The sequence below is a fragment of the Gossypium hirsutum genome, chromosome D03 (assembly GCF_007990345.1).
Source record: "Gossypium hirsutum isolate 1008001.06 chromosome D03, Gossypium_hirsutum_v2.1, whole genome shotgun sequence".
NCBI lineage: Eukaryota > Viridiplantae > Streptophyta > Magnoliopsida > Malvales > Malvaceae > Gossypium > Gossypium hirsutum.
In genome coordinates, this window is record NC_053439.1 from 53538280 (window position 1) to 53558734 (window position 20455).

Here is a 20455-nt window from a genome sequence, read left to right on the forward strand (position 1 = left end):
GAACCAATCCTCGAAATTAGATGAACTCCTCTTTTCCAATAAGCTAGTTATAGCTACCAAGGACGCCTCGGACACCAACTCTTCCTTGTGTAAATTAGTTCTGGAACGTCCAATAACTAACCCTTACCAATCGAACAACCACGAAACGTTCGTGATTTAGAACTTCTGCAGCTTTGCGTTCTAGAAGAGCCTAGCTCGAACCAATGCCCTCAACCGCGTGGGACATTTAAATCCGGTTACTACTTCCCTTGACGGAACCAAACAACAATCTCCACTTGGCATGCCAATGTGTTTACAGAAAATCGATTAGAAACGTTCCTTTCGGAATTCCAACTGTACGTCTAACCACACTAAATCAAACGACGTCTTTTTTGACTTAATGTTGATCTGACTTTGTGAGTTGACAAAATCATACTCTTAATCCGAAGAAATAATAAGTACTAGAATTTAGAAGTTAATTTGCTCGGGTGCGTAACTCACGAGTTTTGGCGAGGCTAATTCCGGCCTAAAACTGAAATGGATACTTAATAAAAAAACTTGGTAATAAAAAACTTGATTAATGACTTGATTCAAGACTTGATGATAAAATGAACAAAGTAGTCCACTATTTATACTAGTGGCTTTGCTAAATTAAGAGCCAACTAGTATAGAAAATCAATGAATAAAATATTAAAAATCCCTACATAATCTCCCACTAAGTCAACAAAAATTTCAGCTAATTAATCTTGGAAAAATTCTGCTTTGGTCCTCCTTCTTTGCTTCTTTCTTCAATCTAGCCCAATAGTCTTATTTTTCTTCTATTTAGCCCCAAATTGCACTCCTACACAAAATTCAACAAAAACATGGAAAAATTAGTGTTGCACTCTCATAAATTAACCAATTTAATTACATAAAATATGTAACTTTAGCATTTAAACAAATCCCCCTACTTAGCTTATGCTAGTCCTCGAGCATTTTGTATGTATCTACAAAAAGAAAAAAAATTTCTCCAAAATAGGGCTTGACCACCATGGTTTGCACAATTCAACAATTTAATCCTAGCACATTAACATCTCAAATAACCTAGCCTATGAAGTAAGTAAATATATTTCAGAATTTATTAGAGCTTGATAGACCTACCCCTAATTTATTTTTATTTATAATAATAATAATAATAATAATTTTTTGTGTACTTAGGACATTTTCGAATTTTTTTTACGCGAGACAAGATGACAACCCAAGCACCATGTTCTGGTTACTCGATTCGGATGTCTCTAAGCGGGTTATTTCGCCCTACTCGTGATAGCTTGTTAGCGGAGTGAGTGCAAAGAAATTATATAGTCACACTTTGCGCGAGATGTGATGACAACCCAAGCACCACATTCCGATTACTCAGCCTGATGTACAACCCCAATTTTTCACTCTTAACATTCGTATCAGAGGAGTATTTATTCATTTCTTCTTTTTTTCTCTTTTTTTTCTCTCTTTGTTTTTTTTAAGAAGAGAAGGAAAAAAATTGAGATGTGATATGAGGTAGGCAGTCAAGCAAACTCATAATTCCTAAAAAAAAAAATTCTTTCCCACTACGTCTAGCCTATTGAAAAGTTTGTGTAAAGAACTAAATAGCTAAATAGGTCAAACCATAAGTGTACCATCCTAATTTATCAAAAGAAAAAATTTACCTTTCACGGAAAATATGCAAAAACAGCGACAACGAATAAGCAAAATAGAACCAATATATGTTCCCTTCCCCCTACTTATTTTACATTGTCCCTAATGTAATTTGAATTGAATTAAATGATAAAAAGTAAAGGTAAGTAGGGAAAGGAAAAAGAAACTCCCGATGTATTTCAACGTCGTGGAGGGTTGCCTAGCAGGTGTGTCCACGGTGTTAAATGGTGGGTAGGTGGATTGGGCCTTTGCTGAAATTAAAAGAATTTTGTGGGCTGACATGGGGGATTTAATTTTGTCTTGGAATGTCTCCCTGTTATTCAAATTCTGGGCTCCTCGAGAACAATTGTAAGTGTTGCTAGTCCCCGGCAACGTGGCCAAAACTGATGGGTGTCGAGTCCACCAATATAAACCTACACCTAATTTTGAAAATTCAAGCAGTATAGGGAGTAGGGTCGATCCCTCAGAGACTGGGTTTACTGCAAATTGTTGCTCTCTTGACCAGATTTATGTCGGGGCAGTTGTCGTGCCCAAGAAATTTGGGGGAAGGATAAAATCGAAAACTTGGAACCTGAAATAAATAAATAAAATGCGTAAAAAGTAAAAGCTGCAAATAAATAATAAAAGGCAATTAAATAAATCTGAAGAAAAATTAATTAAAATAAGCTCAGCTTTAGGCATGGATTTTTCCTCGTCTTTGAACCGATCCTCAAAATTAGATGAACTCCTCTTTACTAATAAGCTAGTTATAGCTACCAAGGACGCCTTGGACACCAACTCTTCCTTGTGTAAATTAGTTATGGAGCATCCAATAACTAACCCTTACCGATCGAACAACCACGAAATGTTTCGTGATTTAGAACTCCTGCAGCTTTGCGTTCTAGAAGAGCCTAGCTCGAACCAATGCCCTCAACCGCGTGGGACATTTAAATCCAGTTACTACTTCCCTTGACGGAACCAAACAGCAATCTCCACTTGGCACGCCAATGTGTTCACAGAAAACCGATTAGAAACGTTCCTTTCAGAATTCCAACTGTACGTCTAACCACACTAAATCAAACGACGTCTTTTTTGACTTAATGTTGATCTGACTTTGTGAGTTGACAAAATCATACTCTTAATCTGAAGAAATAATAAGTACTGGAATTTAGGAGTTAATTTGCTCGAGTGTGTAACTCACGGGTTTTGACGAGGCTAATTCCGGCCTAAAGCTGAAATGGATACTTAATAAAAAAAACTTGGTAATAAAAAACTTGATTAATAACTTGATTCAAGACTTGATGATAAAATGAACAAAGTAGTCCACTATTTATACTAGTGGCTTTGCTAAATTAAGAGCCAACTAGTATAGAAAATCAATGAATAGAATATTAAAAATCCCTACATAATCTCCCACTAAGTCAACAAAAATTTCAGCTAATTAATCTTGGAAAAATTCTGCTTTGGTCCTCCTTCTTTGCTTCTTTCTTCAAAATTTTTCTTCTATTTAGCCCCAAATTGCACTCCTACACAAAATTCAACAAAAACATGGAAAAATTAGTGGTGCACTCTCATAAATTAACCAATTTAATTACATAAAATATGTAACTTTAACATTTAATGAATTATGATTTCTATTTTCTAAATATTTGTATAATAAAATTATTAAAAAATAATTATATTTGTATTGATAATATTTTCTTATTAAATGAGTTTTATAAGTTAAATAGCAATCAAACCAAGACTGGGAGACTGAACTGCATTAGGTCTTGGGGGTGATCCATCGCTTCAACCACTATCCACTATCCACCATCCACCATCTACATCCTTCCCCTATATAAACTCTGCAAAAAAAAATATATATATATATATAGAGAGAGAGAGAGAGAGACACACACACACACACACAAATTATGGAAGGCAGGAAAGTTAGATATCAAATACGGTTGCATGGTGGTTTCACAGCCGCTATTTCAAAATAGCTAAAGATCTCATTAGTTGTGTGAACAAATTTCATATGTTCTTCGAAATCCAAAGCAGAAAAATCACATACAGAGGCTTGGATCAGATAACTGATACTCAAGTACAAATTTAAGGGCTTCGAATTTACCTCATTTGATCAGAGTCGTGGTGAGATGCTCGCTTGGGACAAAGATCCGTACGAAGAGAGATGAGGGTAGGAAGGAGTTCTTAAAAAACACAAAGGGTTAAAATCTTCTATTAGTCCCTGTACTTTGTAAAAGTTGTGAATTCAGTTCCTATCTTTTAATTTGAATAATTTCAGTCCCTTTACTTTTTGAAGTAGTAGTTACATCCATTAAGTTCAATTACTAGTATTGCACTACACGTATGGTTGTAGGCTTAGTCTATATGCCCTAATTGGATCATTCTAAGTCTCTATACTTTTTAAATTTTGAAATTTTAATCTCGATGTAAATGATAGTTATTAATCAATTAATTAGATTTTTAGTGAGTAATATGCAAAAATAAAAAAAGCTAACATGACATTATACATAGGATAATATGTAGATTTGGATTTGGATCTTTGGGAACATGTAGAAGAGGATTACGAGGTCCCACCACTTCCAGCAAATCCTACTGTGGCACAGATTAAAGCACAAAAGGAAAAGAAGACAAGGAAATCAAAGGCAAAATCTTGCTTATTTGCAGCTGTGTCTCAAATGATTTTTACACGAATAATGTCTCTGAAATCAGCAAAGGAAATTTAGGATTACCTCAAGGCTGAGTATGAAGGAGATGAGAGGATTCGTAGAATGAAAGTCCAGAATCTAATCAGGGATTTCGAGTTGCAGAAGATAAAGGAGTCTGAGTCAGTGAAAGAATATTCTGACAGACTTCTCAGTATTTCCAACAAGGTGAGATTGCTTAGTTCTGAGTTGAACGACTCTAGAATCGTAGAAAAGCTGCTGGTCACTGTTCCAAAGAAGTTTGAAGCCACCATTACTACTCTGGAGAACACCAAGGACATGTGTCAAAGATCTCTCTTGCAGAGCTCTTGAATGCTTTACAAGCACAAGAGCAAAGAAGATCCATGAGGCAAGAGGGAGTGATAGAAGGGGCCTTACCTGTCAAGCATCAAGACAATAATAGGTATAAAAAGAAGAAAAATTTTAAGAACTAGTCGACGAGCGGAGAAAATTCATCAGGCAATTATCAGAAGAGCAAAAGAGGAGGTGTCAAGAAATCCTACCCACCTTGTCACCATTGTGAGAAGAAAAGTCATCCACCATTCAAATGTTGGAAAAGACCTGATGCCAAATGCTCCAAATGCAATCAACTTGGACATGAAGCAGTGATTTGCAAGGTCAAAGGCCAGGTGCAAGAACTAGATGCACAGGTAGCTGATCAATAAGAAGAAGATCAATTGTTCGTGGTTACTTGTTTCTCAGGCAGAGAATCAAGTGAGAGCTGGTTGATTGATAGTGGGTGCACAAATCACATGACGTATGACAATGAGCTCTTCGAGGAATTGAGAACACTGAAGTCAAAAGAGTGAGGATTAGAAATGGTAAGTACTTGGAAGTCAAGGGAAAATGCATAGTAGCTATTACAAGCTATGAAGGTACAAAATTCTTTTCAGATGTTTTGTTTTTACCTAAAATTGATCAAAATCTCTTAAGTGTTGGTCAGTTGCTGCTGGATAAAGGCTATAAAGTGCTATTTGAAAATAAGCAGTGCTTGATCAGAGATGCTAATGGCAGAGACTTGTTCAATGTCAAAATGAAATGAAAAGTTTTGCTCTTAATCCAATGGAAAATGAGCAAATGGCTTTTAAATCCAGAGTTAGTGCTACTGAGACTTGGCACAAGAGACTTGGGCACTTTCACCATCAAGGATTGCTTTTAATGTAGTCGAAGAAGCTGGTGGAAGGACTTACAGACATTGATGATGATCTACCTCATTGTCGAGCTTGCAAATTTGGGAAACAACATAGACAACCCTTTCCTAAACAAGCCTGGAGAGCCTCGAAGAAGTTACAACTTGTTCATACTAATCTTTGTGGTCCTCAGAGAACGCCTTCATTAAATGGTAGCCTCTATTACATAGAATTTATTGATGATATAACAAGAATGTGTTGGATTTTTTTGTTGAAGCAAAAATTAGAAGTTGCTGGTGTGTTCTAGAAATTCAAAGCTAGAGTTGAGAATGAAAGTGGATGCATGATTCAGATTTTAAGATCTGATAATGGCAAGGAGTACACTTCAGAAACTTTTAATAGTTTTTGTGAAGAGGCTGGAATTGAGCATCAGTTGACGGCGCCATACACTCTACAACAAAATGAAGTCAGTGAAAGGAGGAACAGATTCATAATGGAGATGACTCGATGTATGCTTCATGAGAAGAATCTTCCAAAAGGATTTTGGGGAGAAGCTGCAAACGCTGTTGTGTTCTTGCAAAATCAGATTTCAACAAAAGTTGTGAAGGATCAGACGCCATTTGAAGCTTGGTATGGTTACAAACCCTCTTTAAAGTTTCTTAGAGTGTTTGGCTGCCTGTGTTTCACTTACATTCCACAGGTCAAGCAAGATAAGCTTGACAAAAAGGCAGAAGCTGGCATTTTTGTTGGGTATAGCATTGTATCTAAAGCTTATAGAGTCTTTCAACCACACACTGGACGTGTTACTGTGAGCAGAGATGTTTATTTTGTTGAAAATAAACAATGGAATTGGGAAGACTCGACCAAGGCGAACCAAACTTATAGTGTACCAAATCGTTTTACCATTGGCAGCATGTTAGAAGAGCTTGAAGATGAAGGGCAAGATGTTTTGGCTGATGATGCACCTGTCAGAGGTACAAGGCTGCTCTCAGACATTTACCAAAGATGTAATATGGCTATTTGTGAGCCTGCAGGGTATGATGATGCAAAAAAACAGTCAACATTAGATGGCTGCAATGAAGGAGGAGCTTGCGATGATCGAAAAAAACAAAACTTGGAAGTTGGTTGATCGACCTCTGGACAAAAAGATAATTGGAGTTTGCAACATCTAAACAAGGAGTGTTAAGATCATGTGTTTAAGATTGCTGCCATTTAATTTTTTCTGTTACTAAATTTGAATAATTCTCCTTGACTTTAGGAGATTAGATTTTTGATTTGTTTGCTATTTTGTTACCAGATTTTTAGCAGTTTTTTAGAACCTTTTTTTTTTATTTTTAGCTTGAACTTTTGTATTTAAATAGCTGAGGTGAAAATCAATTATTTATTCAAGTCTTCAATTATTTTTCTATTTAAAAACTTCCCGTCTCTTCTTTCTACTTCAAATCTCTCGATCAACCATCAAAGTTCGAGTTCTAAACATCAACAGTATCTTTAATTATATAGCAACAACTCTGATAAGATACAGCTAGAAACTTTTGTCTATTAAATATATAAAGTGACTATGCAATTGATAATCATATACAATAATCAACATTTGACTAAACTTTGCAACCTATACAAGTTTTTTTGGGATTTCGACAAAATATAAACATAAACCCCGAGAAGATACGTAAAACATTTACTCATCCATGGCAACTGACTGAAAAAATTTGGGTTGTCATCTTGCTCATAATCATATACAAGGTCAATACCAAATTCTAGCACAGATAAATCTGAAAGAACCCGAAGACTAATATGATCACCAGCTTCTAATTCATCACCCCTAAAGTTCCAACAAGTCGTCCAGTATAAGGTATTCTTAGTTTCAGGAATTCCCATAAAATGTTTGGAGTAGGTCCACTTTGTACCTTTGGTCTCGTTCACAATTTCAAGGCATGGTAAAAATCCATATGTTTTATCATTCTTGGCAGAAAAAATGATAATCGAATTTAAGAAGCAACTTATCTTTCGACTAGATTTTGGGGCACTGATATTGAAACCTCAGTCTTGCCAGCTTGATGGCCAAAGTAATGACCATGGTAATCAAATGGCAACGGATCAAATGTTGTAATTATACCGTAATCATATAATACCTGTAGCATTGGGTTAGAGAATGAGTTATTAAAAAGTATATAGTATATAAATAATTTTAAAAACTTGGAACTTGTAAAGGGAACCTGTGGGGAAGCTACCACTTTTGATTCTTCTATATAACTGCAAAGTTGCACTTTAACATTTCCATAAGATTCCAAACTGGGCAAGTGTTTAGTTAGGTCCATCTTGATATTTCTTGTGGAAACTTCATCTCCTAAAATATGTACAATAATGTGTTATTTATCAATTTTAGTGATCATCAACATAATATACTTGTTAGAAATTAATAGTACTGACTTGAATGGAGTGATAATTAAAGCTTTTATCAGACACCTATTTGACACGAATTCAAATAGTGACCCATATATTGTATGAAAAAAAGATATCAAAGTAGTAATGTTATTATCACTAAAATGTATTCTAAGACTTATCAGAAATAATCAGTTATACACATTATATCTTTATTTTTCATTTTTATACAAAATATAAACTTTAAAACTATTAAATATTTTAATCAAAACACCACTTTTATAATTTTATCCATTATTTTAGTTTCCACTTCTATTAGAACTATTGGATTAATCATTTATCAAACAATTAACTTATTTTCATTAGACCCCAATTGCAGTATAACTTTATAATTATCATTTTATTATTAAGCTAAATTTCTCTCATAATCTATTAAATTGTCACATTTCTTGATAATTTTTTTTATTGTATTAGAAAGTCTTTTAGAGAAACATTCATCATTTCTTGAACATTTGTTATTCACATAGAAAATGAAAAATAAAATAAATATAATAGGATGTATTCACTAAAATATAATTATTTGAAGTCCACTCATACCTGTAGATAAGTGCGAAAAGCCATATTCATATCTAATGTTGTGTTCTGATTCATAAGTAACGCCAAATTTTCTTATGCTGAGATGAATAGGCACTACCATGCAACTCACAAGGTCACCACCTTCAAACTGACAGTCCGTTACTGGCCAATGAATCAACCACAACATTGTGTTATCGTTAGTCTCAGGAATTCCAATGAAACTTGAGCGATATCTCTGCATGATCATTTTGGTCTCATTGAAAATGTGGACACTTGGTAGAAGCTCCAACATTTGGTCACTAGCTACAGAGAAAACAATGCATAAGCTGAACTGATGGATCTTTTCATCTGGATGAGATGGTGTTGGCAAAAAAAAAGAGATTTGATGCTCGTTAGTGCCATGCTTAAACCCACTCGGAACTTCACTTCCTATAAAAAATGTGCTTGTTATACCACATTCTTGCAAGACCTGATCCAAAAAAACAAGTTAGATGATTAAGTAGTGTAAGAGAAAAAATAGATTTAAAATTTAAGTTGGAGAACTATTGGACCTGTGGGGTAGCTAGCATTATGCTGTCTGTTAGGTAGCTATAAAGTGGCAGTCGATTTCTGTTAATGGAATCTACGTTGAATAATCTTCTAATCTCTTCTGCTTCAAAGTTTTCAATTGGTTCCAACTTGAATAGATCTTCAACCTCCGTCAATTTTTCACATCCAAAAATATCACATCGTGTGGAAGAAAAGAAGCATGGAAGAATTGCCCCATATCCTTTAAATGGAGATACTGTCAAGAACTCAAAAACATTGGGCAAGACTGGAAGCTTTGGAATCTTTTGGAGTTCAGTGCAAGAAGTCAGTAGAAGCTCATCAAGTTTTGTAAGGTTTTTTAAGCTTTCGGGTAGGTAATGAATTGGGTTTCTACTTAAATTTAAGGATTTCAAGGAAGCCAAGTTACAAAGAGCATTGGGCATGACATCATTAGATAATTTGCAACTTCCAAGGCTTAACTTTACCAAAGAGCCCGGTAGAGATGCCCAAGAGAAACCCAATCCTTTGCTTCTTTTCTGTAAAAGCCACTGCAACCCCAATCTTGATTGATATATGGCAGTTTCATCTAAATTAAGCACCTTCAATGATTCCATATTATGCAACTCCCTAGGAACATCATCAAGTCTTGAACAACCAGATAAGATAAGCTCTTCAAGTGATATTAATGAACCAATTGTCCTTGGAAGTTTCCTAAGACTTGTGCAATCTTTAAGGTTCAAGAAAGTAAGCATCTTTAGCTCACCAATGGATTGATCAACTTCCACCAAATTTATGCAATCTTTGAGCATCAACTTCTCAAGGCTAGGGAGTCCTGAAACGGTTGGGGTTTTAAGAAGGCTATGTGAATGGTTGAGATTAAGGATCTTTAAATTTGGGAGACACTGCAAAAAAAGAAAACCCTTCTGTTATAAATGTATTATTGTTTCACACACACACAAAGAAGAAGGAAAAGTAGTATACATCATACCTCTGTATCCTTCCAAACTTGTTTAAGCTTACTGTTGCGCATGTCGAGAACAACTAGTTCATTGATATCGAAATCCACCGGAAAAGATTGCATACAAAACCCATGCCAACGTAACCATCTTAATCTTTTGGGAAAGTCTTTGAAGTCTCCTTTAAGTCTTACATAATCCAGTTGAAGCAGTTTAAGTCTCTTCATCTTTGCAAATGCTTGAGTTTCCATATCAACATCATTTGCCATCAGAAACTGACTTTTGGAATGCTTTGGAAAATGTAGAGTTGTATTTGTCCTTTTAGCCTTGTCTTCTAGCAACCCTTTTAGGTCAATTGTGAGGCACTTAACTGTTCTGGAACCCTGCATCAGAAAAACTTTTTTAAAAAATAAAAAAAATTTTGATAAAAAAAGTAGTTTACATGCACACAAGAAAAAAGTTGAGTAAAATGATGTTTCTTACAATTTTTTCTCTTATTACATCAAACGCGTTCTTATGCCACAATCTGCTTCGTTTCCCAATATCAGAAGATTCTTGACGAATAATTTCTCGTCCCATATCTCTAATCATTTGGTGCATCATTAGCTTATTTTTTTCATTAATGATTAAGAGAGACCTACCTACTAGATTTTCAATTCCAATTGTTGTATAATAATCACAACCATCTAAAATTGTAGTCATGTAATCTCTATCCTTCCCAATGAATAAACAAACTATGTCAAGGAAAAAATTTTTGTCATGATCGTCTTCCAAAGAATCATAGCTTATTCTTAGAATCTCTTGAATTTTGCTGTTAGGGATTTCTTCCAATTTCTCCAATGCACTTTTCCAAGAACTCACACTTTTGCTAGATAATGAAGAGCCCAAAACTTGAAGAGCTAACGGAAGCCCACCACAGTGTTTCACTAAACTTCTTGCATATGCCATCGAACTTTCAGGCACAGAGTTATGACCAAAAGCATACCAATTAAAAAGTTGTAGCGATTCACTTGAAGCTAATTCTTTTACTTCAAATAGCTTGCTTAAGCCTCCACAGCTAGTTGATGCTTCCAAATCAAACATTTGGCTTATAAAATGTGCATTCAATAGGCATCGGTTTCTACTAGTTATGATGATTTTACTTCCCGGATGAAAAGGAATTTGAGTTCCCATTAATTTTCTTATTTTTCCAATTCATCAACATCATCAAGAACAAGAAGAACTCTTCTACAACATACAATTTCTTTGATCTTGTTAATTCCATTATCTATATTGTATATTTTATGCGATTTTCCTTTAAGGAGATCTGAAATAAGTTGTCTTTGCAAACGAACTAAGCCATTACAATCTTGACTTGTTTCTCTAACTTGAGCAAGGAAGCTAAAACTTTCAAACCTCGAGATGTTTTGATTGTAAACAACTTTGGCAATGGTTGTCTTCCCAATGCCTCCAATGCCACAAATAGTTGCAATGCCAACTTTATTTGCTCCATCTTGTTCTAACCATTGATTAATTTGTGTCACGATAGAATCTATTCCAACTAAATAAGGAGGGACATACAAAGAAATAGGATGAAGTTTATTTTGAACTTCTTTAACAATATCTTGAATAAATTGTGATTCATGCCTGCAAATTTAAAAAATACAACTCAATGCTAAAATCTTGAAAATTAAGTAAAAGTTATTAATGTATTTTCTCTTTTCTTGCATATATTTTAATTGTCTTTATGAGATTATATGTTCTAATAAAAATAAGCAACTAATGTAACATTTCAACATATATGATAGAATTATTACATTCAAAATCAAATCAAATCAAATAAAGCAACATAAAAATTAATGAAATTCATTTAAGAAACAGCCTATACTCAAATTTCAACTTTCTCTTTGTGAAAGTTTAATAAATTCATGTTATTTACATTTAATGCTTAAACTGATTACTTGTTTGATAAAAAGACCTTATTGATACAATACTAATATTTTAATGACTCAATTAAAACATGTTAGTGTTTGAGAAATAATTTAAAATCTGAGTTATATTTAACCCTTTAAAATGGATTGAAGTAGCCATTTTAATTTCCAAACGTTACCTAACAATATTTTCTATTAATTTTCTTTCTACTCTATCTATCAAGTCTTAATGAAAAGGATTGAAGTAACCATATGGAACTTGATTATGTGTATAACATACCTGTCTTGTAGAACCATGCCTCCTATATCTGCAACTTCTTTTAAAGCATTCCTCCATCTTTGTACCATGGACTTGAAGTTTTGTTCATGTTGGGTAAATGCTTCTGCATAACTTCCCGTCTGGTTCTTGACTTGACTCGGATCCACATCATAGAAAACTGGCAACACACTATGTTTAGAGGATTTCTTGTGCTCCAATATCATTACAAGTTCGTTAAGACACCATGTGGATGCAGCATAATTCTTTGAGAAAACAACGATAGAAATTTTGGAGTGGTGTAGTATTGCTTTTTCAATTTCATCTTTTATGTTATTCCCTCTCTCGATTTCCTCATCATCTCTAAATGTTTGAATTCCTAAGTGCACCAAAGCTGTGTAAAGATGATCCGTGAAACTTTTGCGCGTATCTTCACCTCTAAAACTCAAGAATACATGATAACTACATCGCGAGATTTCTGACATTGCCATTGAAGAAGAAAATGAAGCCGTCCTGTATTTTTTATGTAATAACAAGGTTCCAGCATATATATATATATATATATATGAATGGCAAAGCAGATATTATTAGCAGTCAAGTGGCAGTTCCCTATCCGTGGTGGGTCAATCCTTCCACCAGTTCATACAACTGCCCGAAGAAATTCATGTCGGCCACGTTTTTTTTTCCAAATCTACCAACTTGGGTTACGTATTCTATATTATTAATTTTGCTTGACAAATACATTGTATTGATTAAATTGATGGTTATAGCTAACACAACAGTAATATAGAAATCATCTTCAGGCTAATATTAGTAAAAATACTATGAAGGTTCTTGTATTTTAAGTCATATTATATTTTGTTTTCTCTACTTAAAGTATAGTAAATTAGTCTTTGTATATTAAATTAGAAAGTAAATTAGTTCTTTTGTTAAAAAAATTATCTATTGTTATTGTTAAAAATTAGTCCATGTAATCAACATAAGGTACATGTGACACGCCACATGCAACTATCTGGCTATTTCGTCATTCACGTTAGTTTTTAACAACAAAAATGGATGAAATTTTTAATAGAAATGATAAATTTGTTCTTTTATCTAATGTATATGAGCTAATTTACTTTTTTTTAAATAAAATGGGTTAAATATAATTTGACTCTCAATAGAACGATCTCCATGATACTTTTACAGACTAATACCTTGGTGGATACACTCAATAATTAAACTACAATCACAATATATCCCATAGACATCCCATTAAACATTCAAGTTCAGTATAGTAAAGAAACAATTTTATTATCTATGCATGAATGAAAAATTAATTGTTTTTGAAAAAGAATTGGTGATTAAATTGATCAGATAGTCAAATTTTTATTTGATTTGTTTGTGTTATCTAAAGTAAATAAATTTTTAAAAATTAAAAAATAATAAAAATTCACGTATATTGCACGTTAAAGTAAATTGAAAATGAGATTTGAGAGGGACATAAGAGAAGAGAGAAGGAGAATAATTCCGAAGTAGTTGGTGTGGAAATTAGTGGTACTAGAAAACGCGTTTCAATTACTTTTCATTTTGGAGCCGTGCTTACGTTCCAAGACTTTAGACCATTAGCAATTAAAGAGGGGCTTCAACAAAATTATGGCCCCAACTGTTTCACCTAACATAATAAATTCGTGGACTAACCAATTTCAGTGCAATAAAAGTAGTGAAGAGGATGGGATAAGGTTAAGGTTTACATTGTTGGTAATGCAAAGTAGAATCCCTCGTTACAGCCTTCAAATTTTTTGGTTCACAATATTTTAGGAAGAACTAGATTCAAATAATATTTTTCCGTGATTATTTTTTCAATAATATCATCTTTAAAGTTTAGATCTATACTTTTTAAAAAAGTATAATATGTCTTACCATTATGTCTAACACTCAAATAATAATGTTAACAAAAAGGTTGAGCACCAAATGGTTGATAAGTACTAACAAGCTCATGGTCTAAAGTAGAGGTGTCCATGGGCCGGGCGGCCCGACCTTGCCCGACTGCCCGCCCAAAATATGGGAGGGTTCGGGTAAAAATATAGGCCCCAAATATGGGTTTGGGCAAACGAGGCCCGTTTAGAAAATGGGCCGGGCCATGGGCATCACTTTTTGGCCTAGGCCCGTCTCGGCCCGAATATAATAAATATATATTTTATTTTTTTATTTTAAAATATTTTTAAAATAATTTTTTTATTTTTTATTTTTAAAATAAATTTTTTGTGTTTATTAAAAAAGGGCCAGGGCGGGCTCGGGCTTAGAATTTTTTTTCCCAGCCCGGGCCTGGACAAATTTTCATGCTCATATTTTGGGTCTGGCCTGGCCCGGGCCTAGGATGCAGCCCGAATTTTTTTCTGGACTCGGCCTGAACCCGGCCCGGTCCATGGACACCTCTAGTCTAAAGTCTAGATCGAGTAGCACTATTATCCAAAACATAGTGAAACAAATTAATTCTTTCTTCGACGTTTGTTATATAGAACTCTACAACCTAGTGCTCCTAATTATCAATTTTATTCTTGTGACTCCATAATTAAAATTTAGCTGATCCTTTCATTCAAGAGTGTAATTATTCGAATAGGATCATGTCTCTTTTATGGTGGAACACTAATTCATTTTATTACTTGGACTTGTTCATAAAAATTCTCTTAAAATATCGAATAAATATCAGTTAGGTGTTATTTAGTTTTTAAGAGAATATATTCTTACCTCGTTATGCCTTCTCGAAGATTTATGTCAAATTCAAACTGATGTGAGTTGGTAGCTATATATTTTTATTTTTAAGGATTTTAGTCCCTCTATTTTTTGAGATTTCTAAACTCAAATCCAATTGTTAACACTGTTAATTTTTTTTGTTAAATTCGAGTTAATTACAATATCATTTTTCTAATTACATGGTTATCAAATAGGTTTTTTTTTATTTCAAAATGCCACCCTAACACATTTAACAAAAAAATTTAAAATGTTAACCATCAGAAAGTAAAGAGACTAAATTTTTGGAAATAAAAGTACGTGTTCTAAACTCCAAAATTTTTAAAAGTACAAGAACTTATGGCATATTTTAACCTTTTAACTTCTGGGTCGAGCTACTCATCCAATCCCCGCTTGAGATTTGGGAAGATTTAGACAAAATTATCAAGCTCAAAAAATGGACTTGGACAAAAAGTTAGTCCGATTTAAAATACGAGTGGGGCTCGGGCATAAAAATTCAAGGCCAGAGCCATTTACTAATTTTCTAATATATTATATTATGTTATTTTTATAAATTATATAATTTATTTCAAAAAATAAATCTATAGTAATACATATGATAGTACTATAATGTAAACACTAAAAAATGTTAAGATGTCTATATAAAATGTTAAGATATTTGGGAAAAATTCAATTCAATCAGGCTCAAAACAATTTGTGGGTCAATTAATTTAACATCTCTATTCAAATCAACAATGGCAAAACCTAATAGAGGCCCAGGGGGCCATGGCACCCCCAATGATTAAAATTTTTGCAATTTAGCCCTTTGTAGATATACTATGGCCCTCCCAAACATATAAGTAGCCCCCCCCCCCAAGGTTTAAGATTTTTGCAATTTAATTTCCAAATATACTGCTTCTTTTGGATTGATTATCATGTTGGAATAGTGCTTCTTTTGAGTCGATTCTTTGTATGTTTAAATCGATTGTCAAATTAGAACACTACTTCTTTTGAATCGATTGTGTATATGATTAAATTGATTGTTATGTTGGAATACTGCTTCTTTTTAATTGATTGTGTATATGATTAAATTGATTGTTATGTTGGAATACTACTTCTCTTGAATCGATTGTTTATATGTTTAAATCGATTGTTACATAACACATCTAATTAATTTGTTCTTTGCTTCTTTGATTGTTGCGTAGCATTTCCTTTTATTCTCTACTTCTTTGATTGTTGGTTGTTTTAAATAGCTTCTTTTCCTAAAATGATAAGGGACCAAATGAATATCAGCAAAGAATTTATGTTGGAGTTTGAATCGATTCTTCGCTTATTTCAATTGATTGTTTGTTGTTTTGAATTAATTCATTATTGTTTGAATTGATTCAAACTCCTACATAAATTCACTATTGATATTCATTTGGTCCCTTATCAATATTAACTTACACAGATGTGTGTAAGTTCTTTTTCCCTCAAACCTCCTGTTGAACGTGTGAAGCAAGCAAAGGTATATTTATGGTTATTCTTACTCTAGAAGAGAAATGATTCCTCATACTTTATACAGTGTATTTACATATTTCCCCTCAACCGAATATTGAGGGAATCTCCCTTCACTTTTGACACGTTCAATAGAAAGTTTAAGGGAAAACAACTAATTTACACCGGTGTATATAAATATTGATAACTCTTTGATACAAAATGTTTAGATTAAATCGAAAAATCATTATATAGTATTTTCCTATACTATGTGTTATGTTTATTAATAAAACATATTTTTAATTTAAATGATATACTAAAAATTGCTCATCCACACAATCATTGATATGTTGATTTAGGATCCAAACTTGAATCATATATTCTTACGTAGTGAAACTAAAAAGGGCCTCGTCGCCATTCTCCATCTATTCCTATATATTCATCTGTTCGGAAGAAACTGAACTTAACAAAACACCATGAAAGCATAATCGATATTTTTTCACTTTTAAGAAATATAAGTTGTTAATAATATCAAACCCAATAATACAATATATCAACAATCAAACCAAATCAACGACCATACCACAAGCAAAAACATAAAATCAATTCATTTGGAAGGGTCTTCCACCTCATTATGTGCATGATTTTCATACGAATCCAGTTGCAAAGTAACGGTGTTTAACACTTTGAATCGATTCAAACTCCAACATAAATTTACTATTGATATTCATTTGGTCATTTATCAATACTTGCACAAAAATAACTTGTGAGTACTGCTTTTTTCGAATAGATTGTTTATATGTTTAAATTAATTGTCATGTTGAAAAATTGTTTCTTTTGAATCGATTATTATGGTGGAATACTACTTTTTCTTCTTTTGAATCGATTGTTTATATGTTTAAATCGGTTGTTGTGTTGGAATACTGTTGCTTTTGAATCCATTGTTAATATGTTCAAATTGATTGTTATGTTGGAATACTACTTCTTTTGAATCGATTGTTTATATGTTTAGATCATTTGTTAAGTAGCACGTCTAATTTTAGCTTGGCCCCAAGATTAACATCCTGGCTCCGCCACTACGGATCGATATATTGGTCAATTCTTGATTCAACTAATCGACTAATCCTATTTAATCCGATTTAAATAACTACCTCAAATTTATACATATTTCTAAAATAATATGTTAGTGTAAAAATATTTAATCAATTTGAGTTATGAAATTGTCGTCTAACAATAGTTTTGGGTATCTTATAAACTCAAAATTTTCAAATTATGTTGGTGTCCATTTGTGCTTTATTTTTGGTACAAGCTCTTTTGGAGTTATACCATATATTATATAATTTAAAATATTCTTAAAAAATAGATTGAAGTAAATTAAGCCTAAAATTTAAATGTTTAAGTCAAAGCTTAATTGATAGTTTAAATGAGATTATTCTTTTTTTTAAATCTCATTTTTTTAATTTTATCAAACCACCTCTAAAAAATAAATAAAAGATGGTTGTTAGCCTTTTCCTCTATATGAGCAACAATCTTTGGGCAGAGTATAAAAGATAGTTTAAGGTATCTGATTTTGTAGTAGTGACTAATCTTTTCATTGTTACTGCTTTTCAAAAGGTAATATGTAAAAAATGGTAATATATAATTTACTTATAATTATGGTACGTTTAGTTCGTTAGAGTGAAATAAAATTATAATAGAATAATAACTTTTAGGAATGAAATAGAATTGTAATTGAATGGAATAAATATGATAATTTGGTTGGGTAGAATGAATGAGCTGGTAATAATATTTTTGTATCTTGATTTAAAAAAATGATAGTAAAAATCGGCCATTTTACCAAAAGAGCCCTTTTTTTAAAAATTACTGAAATGGGCCCATTATTTAATTATTACCGGAATGGTCCATTTTTCAGCAAATTGCGTCCACGTCAGCGCGATGTCAAGGGACGCGTGCTGACGTGGCCGCGATTTCCTTCGCCACGTAGCGCATTTCTGGGGATGCGTTTCGGCTTTTAGGGCTTAGGGTTCAGGCTTTTAGGGTTTTTAGGTCTTGGAAGAAATAATTTCGAGTTGACGTTTCTGATCAAATAGTATAAAATCGCTTCTAACAGGATGCTATTTGAGAAGAATTTGTGAAATCGCGCCCTCGTGGACGCGCTTTTGCTACAGTAGGTCATGGAAGAAATAATTTTTTTGACGTTTCTAAGCAAATAATATAAAATCGCTTATAGCAGGATGCTATTTGAGAAGAATTTGTAAAATCGCACCCTCGTGGACGCGCTTTTGCTACAGTCGGTCATGGAAGAAATAATTTTTTTGATGTTTCTGAGCAAATAGTATAAAATCGCTTCTAGCAGGATGCTATTTGAGAAGGATTTGTGAAAATCGCGCCCTCGTGGACGCGCTTTTTCTATAGTAGTATGTTTAGGCTGAGGCTATAAATTAGGCAGAAAATGTTCTCAGAATGCATAAGTCACAGCAGAAATAATTTAGAGAGGTTAAAAAGGTTAGAGTTTCAAATATGAGTGAACGTATTAGTGCTGTTATTTACTACGATGGTGAGGTTTGCCACACCGAGAATGGTGTTATTTTTTTGTCGGAGAATACGGTGTGACTGGTTTTTAACCAGAACATAGATTTGACAGAACTTCGTAAAAGAATTAGGCGTAAAATTTTCAGAACGACGCCAATGAAAGTTTTGTCTATCACATATCGATTTTGTTCTTCTGTTGATCCGGTGACATATGACTCGTTCGACATAAAAGGTGCTCATAGCCTAGAGGCAATGGTGCAGACTCATCTTGCTAGTGGAGCACCTTATATTGAGTTATATGTACAATTTACATCGCCAACAATGTACTTTCGACCTGTGTTCAAGATGTATACACGACCCCTGGCTGACACTCGGTTAGTAGGTTACAAAATACGGAACAGCCCATGTTCGGTAGCGGTGTCGAATGCACATCCCCCGCGAGACACTCTGTCGGTGGATGAGACATCTACGTCAGTGGCTCGATGTTTGATGCTGGAAATACGTACTGGGAACGGCATCAAGTTCTAGTGGGTGGCAATCTACATCCAATTGGGGACGTTATCAAATGGCCAGAAGAAGGAATGACGTACTCCCTACGACGTCAACCGGTGAGGGGACCTCGTACGCTGCAGATGATTGTGGGTTAGAAGATGACTCCGATGTGGATCCACCTCGAGAGCCCGGGCTGGATTGTAACACCCCGTACCCGAAACTGTTGCCGGAGTCAAGCACGAGGCATTACTTAACTTATCTTACTAATTCGGAGCATAAAAACTTGGTTTGAAAATTTATTTCACTATTTACAGCAATCTGTCCAATCGCGCAGCAGTTACTAAATTAATTATAAATTGAGCTACGGAACTCGAAATTTAACTCCGTAAATTTTTCCTGAAACTAGACTCATATATCTACTTACCATAAAATTTTCAGAATTTTTGGTCAGGCCAATTAGTACAGTTTATTAGTTAAATTCTCCCCTGTTTCACCACCTGACTGTCCTGACCTCTTGTCACTAAAAATAAGTTTTCTCACTGTAGGATTTTTATATGAAGTTCTTACTTGTTTCTACAGAAAATAGACTCAATAAGGAATCTATACATATAAATTATAACTCATAAATCCTTCTGTAAAATTTTTAATGAATTTCTAAAGTCAGAACAGGGGACTTCACAAACGTTCTTGCCTTGTTTTACTAAAATTCAAATATCTAAAAATATATAACTCTTTTGCTTACTCTTTTTCTTTCATGTGAACATAGACTCATTCATCTTTAATTTCATATCTTATTCAGCTTCTAATTCAATTTACACTATTTTTGGTGATTTTTCAAAGTTACCTCAATGCTGCTGTCCAAGAACTGCTCCATAAAATAAAAAAAATTCAATATAACCCATTTATAATTATCTAACCTTCCCTGCAAATTTAAATCACAACCCATTCCAGTATTTCAACTACTTCATTTAAATACTAATGAAGTTCAACCAATCAACCATTTCAAATTAAAAACATGTATATATTTCGATATCTAACACAACCATAACATTCAAATTTATTTTGCATACTTAGTCATTCATACTAATACTTTTTATTTCAATTACCTATACATGCCATATAAATCCAAAAAGTTGTTTAACAAAATCTACCGGAGTAAATCTGGATA

At 33.5% G+C, this 20455-nt stretch overlaps 1 protein-coding gene across 1 annotated transcript; it reads right to left on the minus strand.

Annotated features, from left to right (window-relative positions):
- Window positions 1-6987: 6987 nt before the first annotated feature.
- On the minus strand, window positions 6988-12610 carry LOC107932356 (disease resistance protein RPV1). The gene is given in 8 exon segments (XM_016864327.2): window positions 6988-7599; window positions 7684-7814; window positions 8447-8894; window positions 8977-9855; window positions 9942-10292; window positions 10393-11096; window positions 11099-11535; window positions 12100-12610. Coding segments are annotated over 8 exon segments (3549 nt in total). The 5' UTR covers window positions 12567-12610; the 3' UTR covers window positions 6988-7467.
- Window positions 12611-20455: the final 7845 nt, after the last annotated feature.